We start from the raw sequence: 19831 nt of genomic DNA, 5'->3' as shown, positions 1-19831 counted from the left end.
TATGAAGGAAAGTGGTATTAAACATGATATCAGAATTGGAGATGTTAATGTCAGCTCTTTGCTTTATGCAGACGATGTTATATTTCTAAATAAATCTGCTACGAGTTTGCAAGATTCCCTGACTAAATTGAATAACTGTTGTAATAGATATGGTATGAAGGTCAGCATTAAAAAGACAAAGACAATGAAAATAGGTAGAATTGTTGAAAATGTCAACTGTGTTGTGAATGGGGAACCTGTGGAACAAGTAAAACATTTCAGCTATTTTGGCACGATTTTTAGAAGATGGTAAATGAAATATGGACATAGACAACAGAATAAATTAGCTGTATACAAGACAGTGTTCAAAATACACAATTTTGAACTTTTAACTTATGGATCTGAGAGCTGGGTCAGAAGTAAAACACTTGACCAAAGACTAGAGACCGCAGATATGAGAGTCCTGAGAAAGATTAGAAGCATGAACAGATGGCATCAATGGCAATATCATATTAAAAACAAGGATATTAGGAAAGAACTTGACATTGTCGGCATCCAGGAATGCGTTAGCAGAGCTAATCTCAGGTGGTATGGTCACTTAAACAGAATGGACGAGGAAAGATTAGCAAAACAAGTGTTCTCTGCCAGGTTGGCAGGAAAATGAGCACGAGGAAGACCAAGATATAGGTGGATTGATATGGTACAAAGTGCCTTAAATGATAGAAATACAAGATCTGATAATGTTGGAGTCTTGACAAGTAACAGACTGATAACAGACTGATTTGGAGGAAAATTGTAGATAGGAAGTTAGTAATGACGTAAATTTTTCATGTTGTACTATCATATCCTGTACACCCTTTGAGGGTACATGTCAGGAATTTGATGATGATGAGTAGTTTTAATATCATAATAAAATTGTTAAAATGACATTCGTAAACTGAAGTAAGCTAGTTTTTTAAAGATATATTAATACTCGCTGGATCTTTTTAGAATGAGTCTTTACAGACATTCCTACATTTCCCTTGATAAATGTTTTGAATAAACTTCAGCAAACTTTGCTGCTGTCTAGCAGTTCATATCCTTGCAATATTTGGACAGTATTTTCCAGCTGGGAGTTTCGAGATAATCTCAGAAAAATTCATTAGTTGTCTCTTAAATTAGTTGCATTGGATAACAGAAATTAGTAAATTCTAATATATGGATATTCTGAAATTGAGTTATTTGATATCACAATTTTCTGATATCAAATGATAACATAAAATAGTAAAGCTTATTAGGGTAATGGAGCTACCCTGTATCTCCAACCAGAAGCTAAATTAAATTACTGATATAAAATGTTTAATTTATACTGAAAGAGGAATTAAAAAGACATACCTGGTCGTATATTTTTAGAAGGTGGGATGACAAAATATTTGCTAATTATTAATAATAATTGCTAATTATTTATAATGCTATAAAACAATACATTTTTTATCAATTTTGAATAGAATGAAAGTGTTGTCATTTTTTTTAATTATATCACCTATTCTTATTCTTGAATTACCTGTTGACTCTAATTATTCTTTCTTACCATTATGTATCTTGTTATACTGTATGGACAAACAGGATTATCAAGCACTTAAATGTAATTTTTCTTGAATGTAAAGAAATAAGTTGGCCTACAAGGATTTGTAACAGATATGCTCCTTATCACATGACACACCTTTGTCATCCACATATAATTGAATAATTTCTTCTACATCATTAATAGATAATTTAAATAAATAGGCTTACTGTAAATATTCCACTTGTCATCCTTATTTTCTTAGACTCAGAGCATTCATGCATCACTCTTTAATACCCTGTTTATTCAGAGACCTCTCCAATTGATGTTTATTATTCTTTTTTGCCAATTTACTGTTTACAGTGCAGACACTCACATTTTGTTTTAGTTGGCTAAGAAATATTGATATTTATTCTGACTTCTTAAATTCAGCAAGACCAAAGCATTTATATATGGGGGGGGGGGTAGAAATCCATGTCACAAGCCTGTTTTTCATACCAGCTCCTTTGAGTTTGAATAGTAGCTTTCTGTGTGGAATTCTGTCAAATGTCTTGGTAAAATCCAAAAAGTATCATGATATATTTGTTATCCTTATCCAGCTGTGCTGTCACTCTGTTGGAAAATGTCAGTATATTGGTTAAGGAAGACCATCTTTAACAAAGTCAAGTTATCCTCTATGATAGATCAAAGTGTTATCTACCCACCTATGGATGCGGTTTTTCACCAGCCTGTTCTAATACCTTAATATCTACTCTGAAAACATGAATTAGTCTGTAAGTAGCTGTATCAGTTCAAGCTTTGCCCTTTTATAATGGAATTTTGATCTCATTCTACTCATTAGAAATTAAGTTCATGTTGAGAATCAAGTTAAACATCCAGAATAGGGGCATAGATAATTCTTTAGCATTACATGCTTGATATCCCATCCAAGTCTATCTACAACTGTGTTTGCACCAGACTCTTAGAATAGCTATCGTATATCTATCTTACATTTCTATTTTTTCATCTAGGTACACCTCAGCTTTTAGAGAACTGATGGATCTTTGAAGAAGAATGTATATTTACCAAATGATTACTTAATAACTCAGCTATTTCCTCTGCATTCAACACCTTCCTCCTGGCAGTATTCACTGATGTTGTCTTTTTTTATGGTCATTTTTCCTTTCACATACCATAGGGAGAAAGAATTTCCTTGGATTTCCTTTAACCTATTCATGTAACTTCTGTTTATAGTCTGATTTCACTTTCCTCACTGTAGATATCACTTGACCTATCCTATTCTTTATATTGCTAGTATATATGCTCATCATCACATTTCTCACACTGTCTATTCCATAATATTTTATATAGCTCATCCTTTAAATTTTTTTCTTCCATTTAACTCCACTGAAATTAATTTGAATTAATTAATTAATTCAGGGGTTCTTAAGGATCAAAGATGTATAACTGAGAGAAGACCTCCACATAGCCTTTAAAGTAATGCGGAAAACTCACCAGGGCTTCTGACTTAATAGCCAATCCTCATCTTCTTGTGGTGTACCCTGTTAGGTATCTACCTGGATATGGAAAGAACGAGGATGGGCTGGCAATTTGGCATTTAGCGGACCAAATTGCATTCTTATTGGCTTAAACCACAATTTAAAATGATGGTACAACATGACAGAATTTCATGTCAGCTGGGGTGTCGTTCAGTTAAACAAAGTCCCCATTGTTTTCGTCAGAGAACCAGGGTGAACAGCGAAAAGTCAGCTACTGGAACAAATCCTGAAACACATCCCAACTCAACATCACCAGAGTTCAAGATCGGTACTATCAACATAAGAAGCCTGAATAGCAAAGAAATGGAGCTAGCTGAGGTGTTGAATAAGTACTAAGTACCAGATCAACATAATAGGGATGACTGAAACAAAAAAAAAAGACAAAAATTGGTGAAGAGTAAATACAAAATATTATATTCAGGCAATAACAATCTGGGAAAAGGAGGAGTAGCTATAGTATTCAACACTAAATACAAGGCTAATCTTCTTGAATAGTAGGCAATATCAAGTAGAGTGATTTGGGCAAATATCAGAATGGGGAACTGGACAATAAGACTAATTTGTGCCTATGGTCCCACAGAAGGTTCTACTAAAGTAGAAGTGGAGGAATTTTTTGGAGACTTTAGAGAACGCAACTCACACAATGAAAAAAAAAAGTTGGTCCTTGTTGGAGATCTAAATAGCAGAGTAGGAAAAAATTGTCAGACATACAAAACTATTTTGGGAATATTTGGAGAAAAGAGCAAAGCTAATAATAATGGCAAATACCTGTTAGATTTCTGCTCAGGACATGGACTGGTTATTACTAACACAATATTCCAACATAAAAATCTACATAAATTTACATATAGAGAAGATGCAAGTAATAAGAAAAGTCTCATTGACCATGTTATTGTGGATAGTGATGTTTTCTCACTGGCGCAGGACATCAGCGTGCACAAAGAGTTTGAAATTGGAAATGATCACCATTTATTCTTGAGCAGGATAAAATTGAATTTCATATTGAAAAGAAGAACATGTAAGAAAGTTTTAAAGCGAATAAAAGTTGAGCAGCTCTCAGATGTGAACTGTAGACTAAAATATACAAACATTATTCAAGAAAAAAAATGAAAGAGTTTGAGAACAGGAACCAAACCTTGGAGATTCAGTGGCAAATCCTGAAGAAAATGTTGATTGATTCAGCCAGAGAGGCATGTTGGTGAGGTTGTCTGTTCAGGATAGAAAAATCAGAACTTCATGGTGGAAGTTAAAGAGGCTGTGAGGGAAAAGAAGGAAGCATATCAAAACTTCCTGGCAAATAAGTCAGCTTGTGCTCTTAGAAAATACAGAGCCAAATGTACGAAATCTAAACACTGTGTAAAACTAGCTAAACAAAAGTCATGGGAAGACTTGGGCAAGAACATAGAAAATAAATATCAGGAAAGTGTCAAGATATTCTGGAGGCTTTTGAAAAAGCTCAGAAATGGAGGGAAAAAGTGCTGCAAAAGGAATTACAGATGGTAAAGCTGACAGAAAAACTGGAGAAAAAGATATCCTTGATGTATGGAGTAATTGTTTCGAAAAATTGCTAAATGAAACAATCAGTGACAGCACAGTGGTTAAAAAAAAAAAACACTTAACAGGCATGCAATCAGAATTACTTTTTCTACTTCATGTTTCCTAACATGAAGTAGAAAAAGCCATCAAAAGCCTGAAATGTTGTAACGCAACTGGAGTACATGATATTTGACCAGAAATGTTTAAGTATGGAGGTATAAAAATTTTACAGTGGCTGTACTGCATAGTTCAGAAGGCCTGGACAGAGGGATGAATTCCAGATGATTGGAGTAGTTTTGTTGTGTAGAGGCTTAAGTGCTGTGAGGACATTATGTTGGAGGTTTAATGGATTTTTTTACAACACTCAAAAAGAATTAAAATAGAATTTAATACTTCCTATATTTCGTCCTAGTCACTAGGACATCTACGGGGATTACAAAAACAATTAATGTAACATGCACACAAAAACTTACAATACTAAGCCCAACCATGTGGGTGACACTAAAGTCCTATCTAGGTGGAGCGCCCTCTAATTTAATACTTCCTATTATATATAATACTTCCTATAATATAATACTTCCTATAAAATCTTAACAAATATGGTTGCATTAAGCTTCCGAAGATTTGGGAAACACTAAACACAGTATCAAAAAAATAATCAACTCCTCTCCCTTTCCCCATCCCTCTCGTCAACAAGATTTTAAAAATGCCATCACCATACCCTACATCCGTGGCACTTCGGAAAAAATAGCCAAGATACTAAAAAAGTATAACCTACACACAGCATATAAGCCCTACCGCAAACTTGCTACCCTTATCCGTTCTACGAAAGATCAGCTCCCTCCTCTCTCTCTGCCTGGAGTTTACAAAGTACCCTGTTCCTGTAAGCTTGCGTACTTTGGACAGACAGGCAGATCAGCATCCATCCACCTGGAGGAACACAAGTCGTACATCGTTAAACACAACTATGGCCATTCATGCTTGGCTGACCATGTTTTGGACACCACCACAAAGTATCATGGAAGAAAACCACCATGCTCCAAAACAGAAAATTCAAGAAAGTGAGACTTTTCTTAGAAGCAGCAGCAGCTCTCAGAAACCAACCAAATCTTAACAAATATGGTTGCATTAAGCTTCCGAAGATTTGGGAAACACTCATCACCAGAGGTCCCACCTTACATTCCAGGCCACCTACTACCGCCCTTAGAGGGCGCTCCACCTAGATTGGAGTAGAGCTCTCATAGTACCCATATATAAAAAGGGAAATAAAACTGGATGTGAGAATTACAGAAGTATTTTCCTACGGAGTGTTCCTGGTAAGATTTATGCAAGTATATTTAAGAAATGGCTGAGAAGGATTGTGGAAGGGAAACTTGGTGAAAACAAGCTGGATTCATGTCAAATAGAAGCTGTCAGGATCAGATTTTCACTTTACGACAAATAGTTGAGAAATCATGGAAATATAACAAGGATCTATATTTAAGTTTTGTCAATTTTGAAAAAGCATATGACAAGGTGTCAAGAAAAAAGCTATTCAAAGCACTGCAGTTATATGGTGTCAGTGGGACATTATATATCAAGCAATCCTTAATCTTTATTTGAGTCGTAAGTCAAAGCAGTTAGAATTGATGGAATTACAGGAAGATGGCTTAATGTGAAATCTGGTGTAAGACACGGATGTACATTATCCACCTCTGTTATTCATTATCTATATGGATAACATTATGAAGCAAAATGGTATTAAACCTGATATCAATATTAGAGATGTTAATCTCAGCTCTTTACTTTGATGATGTTATACTTTTAAATAAATCCAGTACAAGTCTGGAAGATTCCTTGACTAGATTGAATAACTGTTGTAATAGATATGGTATAAAGATTAGTAATAACAAGACGACAAAGAAAATAGGCACATGCATTGGAAATATCAATTGCATTGTGAATGGAGAATCTATAGAACAAGTAAAACATTTCAGCTACTTAGGCATGATTTTTAGTGAAGATGGTAAATTAAATGTGGAAATAGACAGCAAAATAAGCATATCTGTTATGGTAGTTATCCACCTGATTAAATTTTTATGGAATAAGAGAGAAATTAGCCAAAACATCGAATTAGCAGTATACAAGACAGTATTTTCAAAACAGTTTTAAGTTATGCATCTGAGAGTTTGGTTAGAAATAAATCACTTGATCAAAGACTAGAGACTACTGATATGAGAGTCCTGAGAAAGATTAGTGGTGTGAACAGATGGCATCAGTGGCAATTTCATATTAAAAACGAGGATATTAGGAAAGAACTTGATTAGCATCTAGTAATGTGTTAGCAGAGCTAATCATAACATAACATCACTTAACATAACACTTAAACAGAATGGGAGAAAAAAGATTATCAAAACAAGTGTTCTCTGCCAGGTTGGCAATAAAAAGACTCAGAGGAAGACCAAGATATAGGTGGATTGATACGGTACAAAGTGCCTTAGACGATAGAAAAATAAGATCTGATAATGTTGGAGTCTTGACAAGTAACAGACTGATTTGGAGGAAAATTGTAGATAAGAAGTTAGTAGTGATGTAAATTTTTCATGTAGTACTATCATATCCTGTACACCCCTTGAGGGTACATGTCAGGAATTTGATTATGATGATGCAATTAATTCTCCTGACTGTAGAATGCAATTAGTTATAGCTTCCTTCATGTGCCTTTTGATTAATTCCCATGTTTTACTGATTTTTCCATTAATACATTTCTTTATACTAGGGTATAGGTGCAAGGTGATTTTTGAAGTTTTTTTCTAATTCCCTGCCTTATATTTGCACGTATTATTCAAAGCCTCTATTTTACATCACCCATAAGTCTGAAAAATCTAGTCTAGCACAGCATAGAGTGCAGTACTACAGTATCCTCTTTTCCAGTACACTCCTGTTACATCAGTGTCAGTTTAAATTTTATTCATTGTTTAAAGAGAGTGCTGAAGCACTTCTACATGCCCCAACTTAAATTGAAATGACTGTCTATCCATTGCAAAGATTTGGTAGAGTCTCATTGTGATAAATAGCAAGCAATAATTTTTCCTTTTTTATGTCATTTTAATTTATTTTAGTTATGGAATTTTACTCTGAATATTTTATTATAATTATTTAATTTTTACTTTAATTTCATTTTATTTTGTAACCACCTGTTGTATGGTGGCACTCCAGCACAGCTCAGATCTGTAAAAAGAAATAACATTCCATTGTTTGTGCTTCACCATGTGAATGTGCTTGCGTACTGATGATGGCCTGATAGTTTCAGCTAATATGTTTGCAATAATAATAAACCTAATAAACCTCGCACATGCTTTTTGCTGTCATTAACACTTTCAATAATTAGAGGCATGACCATTACCAGATTTAGTGTCAGATTCTCAAAAGTTATTGCAGCTCTTATATTCTTGTATAACGTAAGTTCCTTCTTTCACATGCTGCTTAAGTAAATTTAGTAACTCGATAAATTTTCTTTGCCTCGACTTGCATGCTTTCTCCTTCCTCCAGTTTATATTCCCATAGTTGAAATCACTGATACTCCTTCTTCTAGATATAAGAATATGTATACATTTTTTGCCTTTGCAGTTCTTAGTCTTCTTCAGTTGATCCTGGTCACCAATTATGTATTTTGTCCCTCAGGTATTTAATTTCAAACCAAATAGCCACAAATCATTTGGTTTTTCTATGTTATTCAGTACTTCTGTTCTCAATCATTACTATAGATTATGACACAGTGCTGTAGCCAAAAGCAGTACTCTCCCCCCCACACACACCTTCCACATTAATATGCACACACACCACCTTCCTATTCTACATATCTTCCCTAAATACACTGTACACATCACATTCTATCTCTGGAAAGATATCCTCTTCTGTCATCCAGGTCTCACTAATGCTAATAATTTTTTGTTACTAATTGTTACTAATTCCAGTAACTCCTTGTCTTTACTTCTGATGATTCTGGCATTAATAAATATGCACAATAACCATCCACTAGCCTGATGGCAATTAAAGGAACTCTTGAAACAATTAATAATAATAATATTATTAATATCCTATTAATATAATATGATATTAATATACTTTTATTTTACTAATTGCATCCTAATTAACTTAACTATCTTACAACAGTATTGAAATAATTATTATAATTCTATTTACAATTACATAAGTGATTTTTTTTTTTTTTATCTTTCTTTATAATAATTTATTTTCCATATAGGCAGTAGAGAACTGTTTATCAACAAACTTAGAAGAAGTAGTTATTTCTCTTCTTTCTATGTTAAGAGAAGATGTATCAAGTGAGAAAAGAGGCAGTGTTTTATTTCATGACAGGTAAGAAACACAGCTTATTTTTCCTTTCTCACTTGTACTCATAATTGAAAATAATAAAAATACCAGTAATCACAAGAGTCATTCTACACTCAATGGACAAAACATTAGAGATAGTGGTGATGGAAACACGGGCATCCCCCCCCCCCTCCCTGATGCAGACGATATATTGACAGACATTAGGGCTTCCCAGTAGTGTATCACAATCGACGAACATGGATAAATGTGGTAATCTTAGCGACTTTGATCTTGGACGTATTATCGGTCAGTACAGATGGGTCATTCTATCATCCAAGGGTTAAGAGCCCTAGGGTTCTTACCACTTGTACTTACCAACTACATGCAGTTGATGACTTGGGTCAACATAGACTGTCCAGGCTCATGCTGACCAACACCACAGGGCAACAGTAGCACAAATCACATTTAGTTTCAATGTCAGAGGTCCAAAGTGTGAGCGAGTGAATGGTATGGCGTATCCTGCATACCATGTACTACAGGAGCTGATGACAGCGCGTCATGAAGCATTGCGACTCACCTGGTGTTGGGATCATCAAAATTGGACCTTTGCACAGTAGAACAGAGTTGTATGTACTGATGAATCCAGTTATCAGTTGTCTCATGCTGTCGATGCCACACCGCACCCTCCTGTCAGCTCGGTACAGAAGGGTGCGGTGTGGCATCAACCCCGTCCCCCATTGTCAGGTCACCTTTGTTCAAAAAGGCAGTGGCTCTGTGATGGTTTGAGGAGCTTTCTCATGTGACACATTAAGTCTCTTAGCGTGTCTGTTGAGGTCCTTTAACACTCAGCGCTATCAAAATGCCCTGGCCGATCAGCCGCACACTTTCATGGCCTTCCTGCAGCCGATGGCTCAAGGCTGCAGGAAGAACACAGACAAAGTGGGCATGTTGCTCTACAAGTATAACATAAAAGTGACTTTTTTTACCTTCACAAAAAATCTCAAGATTCTTACATTCATAAAAATTTCCACATTACCCATGAAAAAAAACAGGCATTTATGAGATTCATTACTCTTGTGGCATTTGTTATGTAGGCCAGATAGGAAGGTCATCAGAGATCTGTATGTCGGAACATGTAAAGATGTCAAAAACAGAAGAGAGCATAAAGCATGCCTGGCATTCCACATAACTATAATACTACAGGCCACCAAGTACTTTGGCAACCAAAAAAAAAAAAAGTCATATATTGATCATAACTGTTTTACAAAAAAAATTTAAGAAGCCTTGCAAATGCTTAGGATCCCTACACAATGCAGTAAAAATCAAGGCTTACCGTATTTTTCAGACCATGAGACGCACCTTTTTACATAGAAAAGTCGACTTAAAATTGCGGTGCGTCTTATGATCCTAAGGTAACATTAAAATACGAATCTTTACACTGTACCGAAGCTGTTAGCGAAGTTCAATTACTGGCGCAATATGTTAATAAAATTAGTAAGTACGCCACTGAAGGTAAGTACCTAAGTACTTACCTTCAGTGGCGTAATGTTATAATATGAAATGAAAGTATAACGTAATGTTATACTTTCATATAACATTACGTTATGTTATAATATCACGTAATGTTACGTAATATAACATTACGTAATGTTATAATATAATATGAAAGTATAACGGAATGTTATACTTTCATATAACATTACGTTATATGAAATATAACATGACTTATAAATTATGCAAAACAATATGGAAACAGAGCAGCAGAAAGACATCTTGGTTCATCACCAACAGAAAAAATGGTTCGTGAGTGGAGAAAACAAGAGGAACAATTAAAACTGCTATGTAAACACAAGAAAACATTCTGTTCGAACCTACAAAAATGGCCAGAATTAGAAATACAAATGAAAAATTGGGTAACGAATCATCGAAGCATGGGAATATCTGTTTCTATGAAAATGATAATTTTCGAAGCGAAACGATGGGCAACTGCTAATGGAATTTTAGATTTTACCGGATCACCGTCTTGGTGCTTTAGATTTCTGAAAACACACGGGTTATGCATGCATACAAAAACCACTCTAGCCCAAAAAATGCTGGCTGATTATGAAGCTGAAATTATAGAATTCCATAGATTTTTCATATCAGCGAGAACGAAATTTAACTTTGAGCTTAATCAAATTACAAACATGGATGAAGTGCCTCTAACTTTTGATGTTCCTTCAAATCGGACAGTAGATTCAAACTACCCCCCATGTTAATCTTCAAGAGAAAAACGTTACCGTGAGATGAAATTCCTCGTGGCATTATTATCCACGTTCAAGATAAAGGATGGATGGATGAAACAGGAATGAAATTATGGATACAAAAGATATGGGAAAAACGTCCAGGTGCGTTGTTTAAAAAGCCTGCGATGTTAGTGTGGGATCAATTCAGAGTGCATAAAACAAAATCAACCAAGAAGCTTCTAAAAGAAGTGAATACAGAATTAGCTATCATTCCTGGAGGCCTTACAAGTTAATTACAACCCTTGGATGGATCTATTAATAAACCATTCAAATATTTTATGCGAGAAGAGTGGAACAAATGAATGTATGCAAAGCCAATCACGATGTTACAGCAACAGGACATATGAAACGGCCAACAATTTCAGAAGTGTGTACCTGGGTGAAAAATTCATGGGAAGCTGTGAAAGAAGAGATGATTATAAAGTCATTTAAGAAACTGGTACTGAAGATGATGCAGTTTTTGAAGGGAGTGACAACAATAGTTCAGACGAAAGTAATACGAACGGTGACATTAACGAGATGAGTGATAGTACCAAGAGTGAAGATGAACTGAATATTGCTAATACAAATGATTGTAACAATAAATAAAAATTAAGTAAGAATTTGTAAATATCTTTATATAATAAAATTTTTTTTTTCTAAAAATTGTCTCATAAATTTGGGGTGCGTCTTATCATCCAAAAAATATGGTAATTTTTCATTAAGCATGGTCTGCTTTCATCAGATTTAACTGCCATGGATCTAGGATATAACACGTGTAATACCACAGAATATGATAGCAACAACTAGCAATGTATCAACATGCATACAGTAACGAATTTACCGTTTGTATTCTGGTTTATCAGTTATATATAACAGTTGTGAAGTTATCAGAAACATCTAATATGTGTAATTAATTGTTAATAGGCTTTTGTTGTGTAAAACTTTTCTGTACCAGTACCCTGATGATGATGATGATGTAAGTCTTACGACTTATGAAACTTGTCGGGTTATAATTGCTTATTTTTATTAAACTCTTTATTTACATCATAATGTGGTCTCAATATCGAAAACTTCCCACAGAACTCCACAGGAACTTACGTTTAAGCCCACTCTTATCCAACTTCTAGAGATGATCTCTGTTCTATCCCCCTCTAGTCAAATGCTGAAACATTTCTCCTGCATCAGTCCTGTAAAAGCCTTTAAGTAACTTAAAAGTTTCTATCATATCTCCTCTTTTTCACCTATCAACCAACTTCTGCAATCCACACATCCTCAATCTATCCTCATAGAAATATTCCACAGACCACTTACCATCTTGATTGCTCACCTCTAAATCCTTTCACCACTTCCTCATCCCCAAGAAACCCATGAAATCAGACCTAGCACATTAATCCAGTTGTGGACATATCAAGGTCTTATAAAAAGGAATAACAACTTCCTTATATATACTTGTTAGTATGTTCTTCAATAGCCAAGTAATCTTATTAGCTATCTTAGCAGTATGGCCTCTAAACTTCAACTCTCTGTCTACTACCACTCCTAAATGTCTATCCCAAATAAATTTATCCCAAAATGCATAACTTTACATTTCTCCACATTAAACTGATATCCATTTTCTTTTGCCCATATTGACAGCTTATTTAAATCATCCTGCAAGCTCTTCACATCACCTTAATCAACTATTACTCTACCTAATTTTGCAGCATCAGCAAACAGCTGAATATTTCCTTTCAGGTTATTTCCTATATCATTTATGTAAAAATTAAACAGTAGTGGTTCTATCATGGAACTTTGTGGAACACCACTAGTCATCTGCATTCTGCTCATCCATATTATTTTTTATATCTATCCAGCAGCCATCCTCTTATCCCCGTAACCAGTGCTATAACCATTGGTATTTGTTCTAATTTGTGAAATAGATTTCCATGTGGTATTCTGTTAAATGCCTTTGCCAAATCCAGCAGAATCCTCATGTAGTCAAGTCCATTATCCAACTCAGCTGACCTAACCTTCACAAAGCCATGTTGCGTCTCATCTCATCCACCCATTCTTGAATTCTCTTTTTGATAAATTTTTCCAGTACTTTTACCACCACTCCTGAGATACTGATTGGTCTGTAATTTGCTACTGCAGTCTTAGAACCTCCTTTATGCAAAGGAATAATTTTCCCTCTTTCCAATTCATTGGAACTCTACCAGAACTGATACTTAACTGAAACTGAGACTTAAGAACCAGGTTTTCTGTCAGATGCCTTTGTAAAATCGGTAGTATCATGGTATAGCCATTTACCTCATCTAATTTTTCTGTCACTCTGTTATAAACCTTGAGCAAATTACTAAGGTAGGGCCTACCTTTTACAAAGTCACTCTGCCTACTGTACAGTATTGTATTGCTGTCCAGCCATTCTTGAATTTTACCTTTAATCAATTTTTAACCATCACTTCTGAGATATTAATTGGCCTATAATTTGCCACTTCTGTCTTGGACCCACTTTTATGTAATGGAACTGTCTTATTCTCTTTCCACCCCCTTAAAACTTTGCCAGAGTTGAGACTTGGATTAAACAACTTCATCAAAAATACTGCTAATTCTCTTGACATTCTTGTAGCACATAGACTGACATACCCACTGCCATGACTATATTCACATTGATATTTTCAATATGCTGAGCACCTTCAGTTCATGTACCTCGATGGTCACATCGGTCTCTATCCATTAGTTATCTATCCAATATCTATATATCTATCCAATTGTCACTAATGTGACAGAGAAACAAGTCTACCTTAATGAGGAAGTCAGCAAGTTCAGATACCCGAGATTCATTATTAATGGGAAGAATTGCTGTTCAGAAGATGTCAGAAGAAGATTAGGAATGACTAAAACAACAGTCTGAAATTTGTCTAAAATCTGGAAGGATGGATCTCCACAGGAACAAAGTTGAGGATTTTGGATGCAGCCATTTTTTTCAACAGTGACTTATGGATGTGAGACTTGGAACCTAAAGAAGTCTAATAGGAAAAGGATAGCCGCTTTTGAGATGTTACAAGGTTGTTGAGGATCTGTTTGTCTACCTATCTGCTAGAAAGGATCAGAACTTTAAGGCTCCTTAAGGATATTGATGGAAGAACATTGAAATACTTTGGCCATATTGAAAGGATTGAAGGATTTCTCAAAACAGTAATAGAAGGTAAAGTTCCTGGAAAAAGATGAAGGGATAGACCCTAAATGAGATGGATGGATGGATGGTTGGGGTGTCTAAAGTGACTGATCTTCAGAGAGTTGAAGCCTCCAGAAAAGCATACAACAGGACCATCTAGTGAGGACTGTTGTGGCACATTACTAAGCTGCAGAGCGACCATATGGCATATGATGTAGTTCATTGAATAGGTGATGATGATGATTCCATAATCATTCTTCCTCTTACTCTTTGCATAGCGAAACAACTTTTGTATTTACTTTGGCCTGCTTAGCTAATTTTCTCTTGTAATACGATTTAGCCTTTCTGTAGTGGTCACCCTTCTTGCCTGCACTTCATTCTGCTCATATTTTTCTTTATATTCCTTCCACAATATTTTCTTTTTTTTTGTAGCTTTATACATATAGAAATTTATATCTTTATAGCTTTTTTTTTTCTGCTTTATATCATTACTCATTCAGGTTTATCCCCTTGAACTTGTGTATGCTTTCATCAGAAAGCATACACAAGTTCAAGGAACCAGTATCAACTGGTTCTCTCAAACAATCCCTGACTACTTCCCATTGATTACTGATATTCTCTCCTTGTAGCTTCTTAAGCCATGGCACTGCTCCAAGCTGCCTCCTATGTCTATCATAATTCCCAGCTTTGCAGTTCAACATAAACCCTTTCTTAACTGAGAATTCCACATGTTTAGCAATCTCCCAGAAGAAGAAGACTGCATGATCACTTTTCCAAATTGGAGGCAAAGTGTTTGCCATGGTTATGGATATTATTTTCTAATGCTATTACCAAATCCTGCATTTTGAAATTCTTGGTGATCTTGTAAACAGAGGCACTCCATCTTTCTTGGTCTCTTGTCTTTTCTTTCAGAATATGTAAGATTTAGTTGGCAAGTTCTTTATGTTGCCTATTCAACTCTTTCACTATCTTCTTCACCGTTGCAACATAATCAAGATAATTGTCCTTTCTAATTATTTATCTGCTTGCATAATATGTCCAAAGTACATTAATTTCTTTTTAGTGATCATTCCCACTAATGAGCATTCTGTCTTTATCTTCTCTAAAATCTTCTTATTAGTCATTCTTTCAATCCATGTGATTCCTAATAGTCTCCATGTCCATAATTCAAATGAATCAGTTCATTTTCTGCCTTTCTTTTTAATGATCCAGCTTTCACATCCATATATCAATATTGGAAATACCATTGTTTTAACTCTAAAGTTTTGTGGTTGAACATAGCTTTTTCCCCATAGCTATCCTTCTTTCAATTTCATTTTTGCATTGATAATAATTTCTTATTCTTGACTGCAATAAATCATAACTTTTAACCATGTTTATTTTATTTCTCTCAGTCATAAATTCATCCAAATTGCCAGAAGTCATCACGATTGTTTTGCTGATGTTTAAATTAAGCCTAACGTTTTTGCTTTCCCTCTTAACCAACAGAATCAGCTGCTCTAGATCTTCCTTAGTTTCTGATACCTGCAGTGGATCCACTTTATTTGTTGTGTACCATCTGCATATCTTAAATAATTTAAGATAGGCAGATGTAATATACATTGATTAAATTGATTATTAATTAGATCAGGAGATATCACTCTGTTCATTATTATATAAGAACTAATTAATTTATACATCAAGCAAAAAATGTAACAAATGTAGTAATGCTGGTAGGTTTTTCCTCACTTAATAGACCAGCATGAATGAAAAGGAGTTAGTTGTTGCACTTTTTTTTTTTTTTGTAAACACTATGAACAATGGTGTGCCCCACATAAACATTACACAACTTGGATTTTGGTCAGCAAACAGATGATAACAGTTTAATGGAAATGAAGCATACCACAGAGGAAATTGAAATTAAAAATCAGTTTTACTTGCTTTGCTCATTTCATTTTATTCTTCTGTGGTATACTTCCATTAGACATTAACAACTATAACTATCACTTAAACCTATATATACACACACTGGTGTCCAAAATCTAAGGACCAACACTATTTCTGAACATTAAAACTGCAAATTCAGATGAATCAGCTTGTGGCAATTTGTACTGACACATTTGAAACTGACAATTTCAAGTAGAAAGTGGGTATACATTCAAATTATCGAATTGCATCCAAAGGGATCACATGGTAGTACTCAACAGGATAAGAGGTAAAAGGCTGCATGAAGTTAATTGTGTTTGAAGAAAGCTCTTTTTGTGAAGAAATAAAGTTGTAAACTTGGATATCTTGGAATTCTCAAACACATCATCTAGATGATTTCATGCAGGGAAGAATTATTGGAAAGTTTTGAAGGCCACAGAATTACCGATATTGCCAGAGAGTTTAGAATCTCATATAATGTTGTATCTAGGCTCTGGGCAGCATTTCAACCAATGGAATGTGTTTCAGACATTTGCTAAGAGGTTGCCCTCGCTCTGCCATAGAGCATGAAGACAGATTTTTGATTATAACAGCAAAACGTAATTGACACATCATGGCAGGTCAGCTTGCAAGTCGGCTCCATTCAAGCACAGGTACGTGAATATTTCAACAAACTGTGGTAAGATGTCTGTGACAAGTAGGCTATATATATATATCCAAAGGCCTGTAGTCTGCATCCCTTTACCTACAGCTCATCACAGAGCATATTTCCAGTGGTGTTGTATCCATAAAAATTGCACAAGACACCAATGGACTGTGTGCTCTTTACAGATGAGAGTTTATAGTCTCTCCTCCAATTCTAGATGGCACCTGATCTGGCATGAAAGTGGTACTACTTACCATCATGAGAATGTTCTTGAAACTGATAGATATGGTGTGGGGAGACATTATGCTTAATGGACGCACTGAGCTACAAGTTCTGGAAAAAAGAACTATGACTGTGAATGATATTCCTCTGGAATTCTTCAGCATCACGTTCAATTGTTCTGTGATGCTTTAGGTGAAGAATTCGTTTTTTATTGATGACAATGCCACACCACATCATACACAAGCAGTAGAGATACTTCTGGAGATCAAGGATATTGATCAAATCAAGTGGCCAGCATGCTCCCCAGATCTGAACCCCATAGAACACCATCAAAATTGCACAAGACACCAATGGACTAATGTGCTCTTAACAGATGAGACTTGTTATAGTCTTTCCTCCAATTCTAGATGGCACTTGATCTGGCGTGAAAGTAGTACTACTTACCATCATGAGAATGTTCTTGAAAGTGATAGATATGGCAGCGCTGGGGTCATGGTGTGGGCAGGCATTATGCTTAATGAATGCACTGAGCTACAAGTGCTGGAGAAAAGGACTATGACTGGTGAACAATATTCCTCTGGAGTAGTTCTTCAGCATCATGTTCAATTGTTCTGTGATGCTGAAGGCAAGGAATTCATTTTTATTGATGACAGTGCCACACCACATTGTACACAAGCAGTGGAGATACTTCTGGAGATCAAGGATATTGATCAAATCGAGTGGCCAGCATGCTCCCCAGATCTGAACCACATAGAACACATTTGAGACACAATAGGGAGATGCATTGCTGCTCGAAATTCCCCTCCAGAAAACAAAAGGCTTTATCCTCGCTCTGAAAGAGGAGTGTGCCAGTTTGCCACAAGAAAGACTATGTTTCTCAACATAGTTTTCTGTAAGCACTGCGCATTAATTCCTTAACTACATCCTTAGGAAATTTGTAACTTTTGCCAAAATGTCTTGAAATTTAATTTGTATGAAATTTATAACAATTTTTTGTGTAATATAATTTATTAGTATGCTGGCAATAAATTTATGTCAACATTTGACTGTATTCTTGAAAATATTTTTCTATACTGTTAAAAATGTAGTTCATCCTTTGCTTTTGGACAATAGTGTACATTTGTACAGTTAAGTTGTAAAAATTGACTCTTGCTGAATCAAACTGTTCATTTTTTTTTTGATCCAACATGAAACTTTGGTGTACTTTTATAGTTTCTGATTTTATTGAAAACAAAAAAAAATGAAAAAAAATGGTGTATTTGATCTTTAGAAATGTATCATTTCAGTTTCCAGAATTGAATATAATGGGTAAAAAAAGTCAATCAAATGGATATCTAAGAATAGATGTATACAATTTCAAAAGCGCATAAAAAATACAGCTAACACAAGGCCTTTTCAACCTGTCTATCTTTTTGGAGACTGAGTGGCCAGCTCACTCTCCACTGGTAGCCAATCAGAGATAGCTGGCCCAAAACTATCACTAATTATAAGTGACAGCCAATGAAGATACTGCCATCTCTTGGTACCAAACCCTAATAGGATATGTTATTGTCTGAAATTGTGTGGGTTTTCTAGAGTTTCTGGGATAAAAAACCACTTGCTTATGCCGTAGATCAACTAACTTGGGAATCAGTTGAAGAAAAGTTTACAAAAAGTTCCTCCAGTTGGCAACTAGACTTGAACTTAAGTCTATCTATTGTGGCCTACTCTAGAGGGATGCAAAAGCCACTTCCACCGAGCTACACAGGCCTATTTCAAAAAGCACATATTAAATGTATAGTTAAGTCCTGGTGCTTACACAGAAATTATTGAAAATAGTTACATTACTTTAAGTATGCATTTTTTAAACAAGTGTGATAGTGTTGGTTTGGTTTAAAAACTGGTATGCCAAATTCATACTAGGATATTTTTTTTTCTATATTTAGCCTTCCACTTCCAAATCCACCTTACTTCTCTGCAGATACATTACACACAACTTTGGATTATTTAATGGAAGCCTGCAATCAGAAAAAGTCATTGATTTGTTTGCTAGGACAAAAACAGGTATTTCTTTATTTCTCCTTTTATATTTAAAACACATGCTTGAAGGTGATTCAGGTCTCCAGTTTAATTTTATTAATAAATATCTATAATTTCCACAGTAAGTCTTCTGACTCTGACTCCATGAAGACACTGTTATCATAATAATAATAATAATAATATAATTAATGGTCATCAAGATGAGATGAGCCTAAGAAAAAAAATCAAAATGCTTCTTGTAATTTGATATCTGTATATATATATAGTGGCAGTTTCAGCTTTTTCGGGTGTTCTTTTTATGTGCTTCCAGGTTTATGAGTTATTTTTTTCAGGTATCAATAAAATCGAAAAATATAAGCACAAATTGCAATAAATAGTGTATGGAGTTCTGTAGTTAGAGGGTTAGTTAATGAGAGATTCCATAAGGTCTGCTATCCAGGAGAGGGAGAGAGAATGAGCAAGATAAGTCAGGTGTTGGACATGAAGAGGAAATGAGCAAGAGAATTAGTGGTGGTCATGGGAACAAATGATTTAAGTGTACATAGGAGTATGTAATGGCGAATATCAGATTGTTGAGAAGAATGAAAGATAACAGTATAGTGGGAAAGGTTGTTGGTATATTGCCAAGGAATGACAATGATTAGTTGAGATGGAGAGCTAAAATCATGAATGGTATGCTAGCATAGCTGTGTGAAGAGAAGAGAA

General features: G+C 35.1%; 1 protein-coding gene across 2 annotated transcripts in view; it reads left to right on the top strand.

Moving 5' to 3' along the window:
* The window catches only part of tefu (Serine/threonine-protein kinase tefu), a 409445-nt gene that overhangs the window by 13976 nt on the left and 375638 nt on the right, over nucleotides 1-19831 (top strand). For both annotated transcript variants that reach the window (XM_090409436.1, XM_090409435.1), the window contains exons 4-5: nucleotides 8843-8955; nucleotides 19033-19150. In XM_090409436.1, coding sequence (XP_090265562.1) covers nucleotides 8843-8955; nucleotides 19033-19150 — 231 coding nt within the window. The remainder of the gene's footprint in view (nucleotides 1-8842; nucleotides 8956-19032; nucleotides 19151-19831) is intronic.

The sequence above is a fragment of the Typopeltis vanoorti genome, chromosome 19 (genome assembly GCF_054136105.1).
Source record: "Typopeltis vanoorti isolate ZY-2024b chromosome 19, IOZ_Tvanoo_1.0, whole genome shotgun sequence".
Classification (NCBI taxonomy): domain Eukaryota; kingdom Metazoa; phylum Arthropoda; class Arachnida; order Uropygi; family Thelyphonidae; genus Typopeltis; species Typopeltis vanoorti.
The sequence above is the reverse complement of the archived record's forward strand: the minus strand, read 5'-3'. Positions and strand labels throughout refer to the sequence as shown.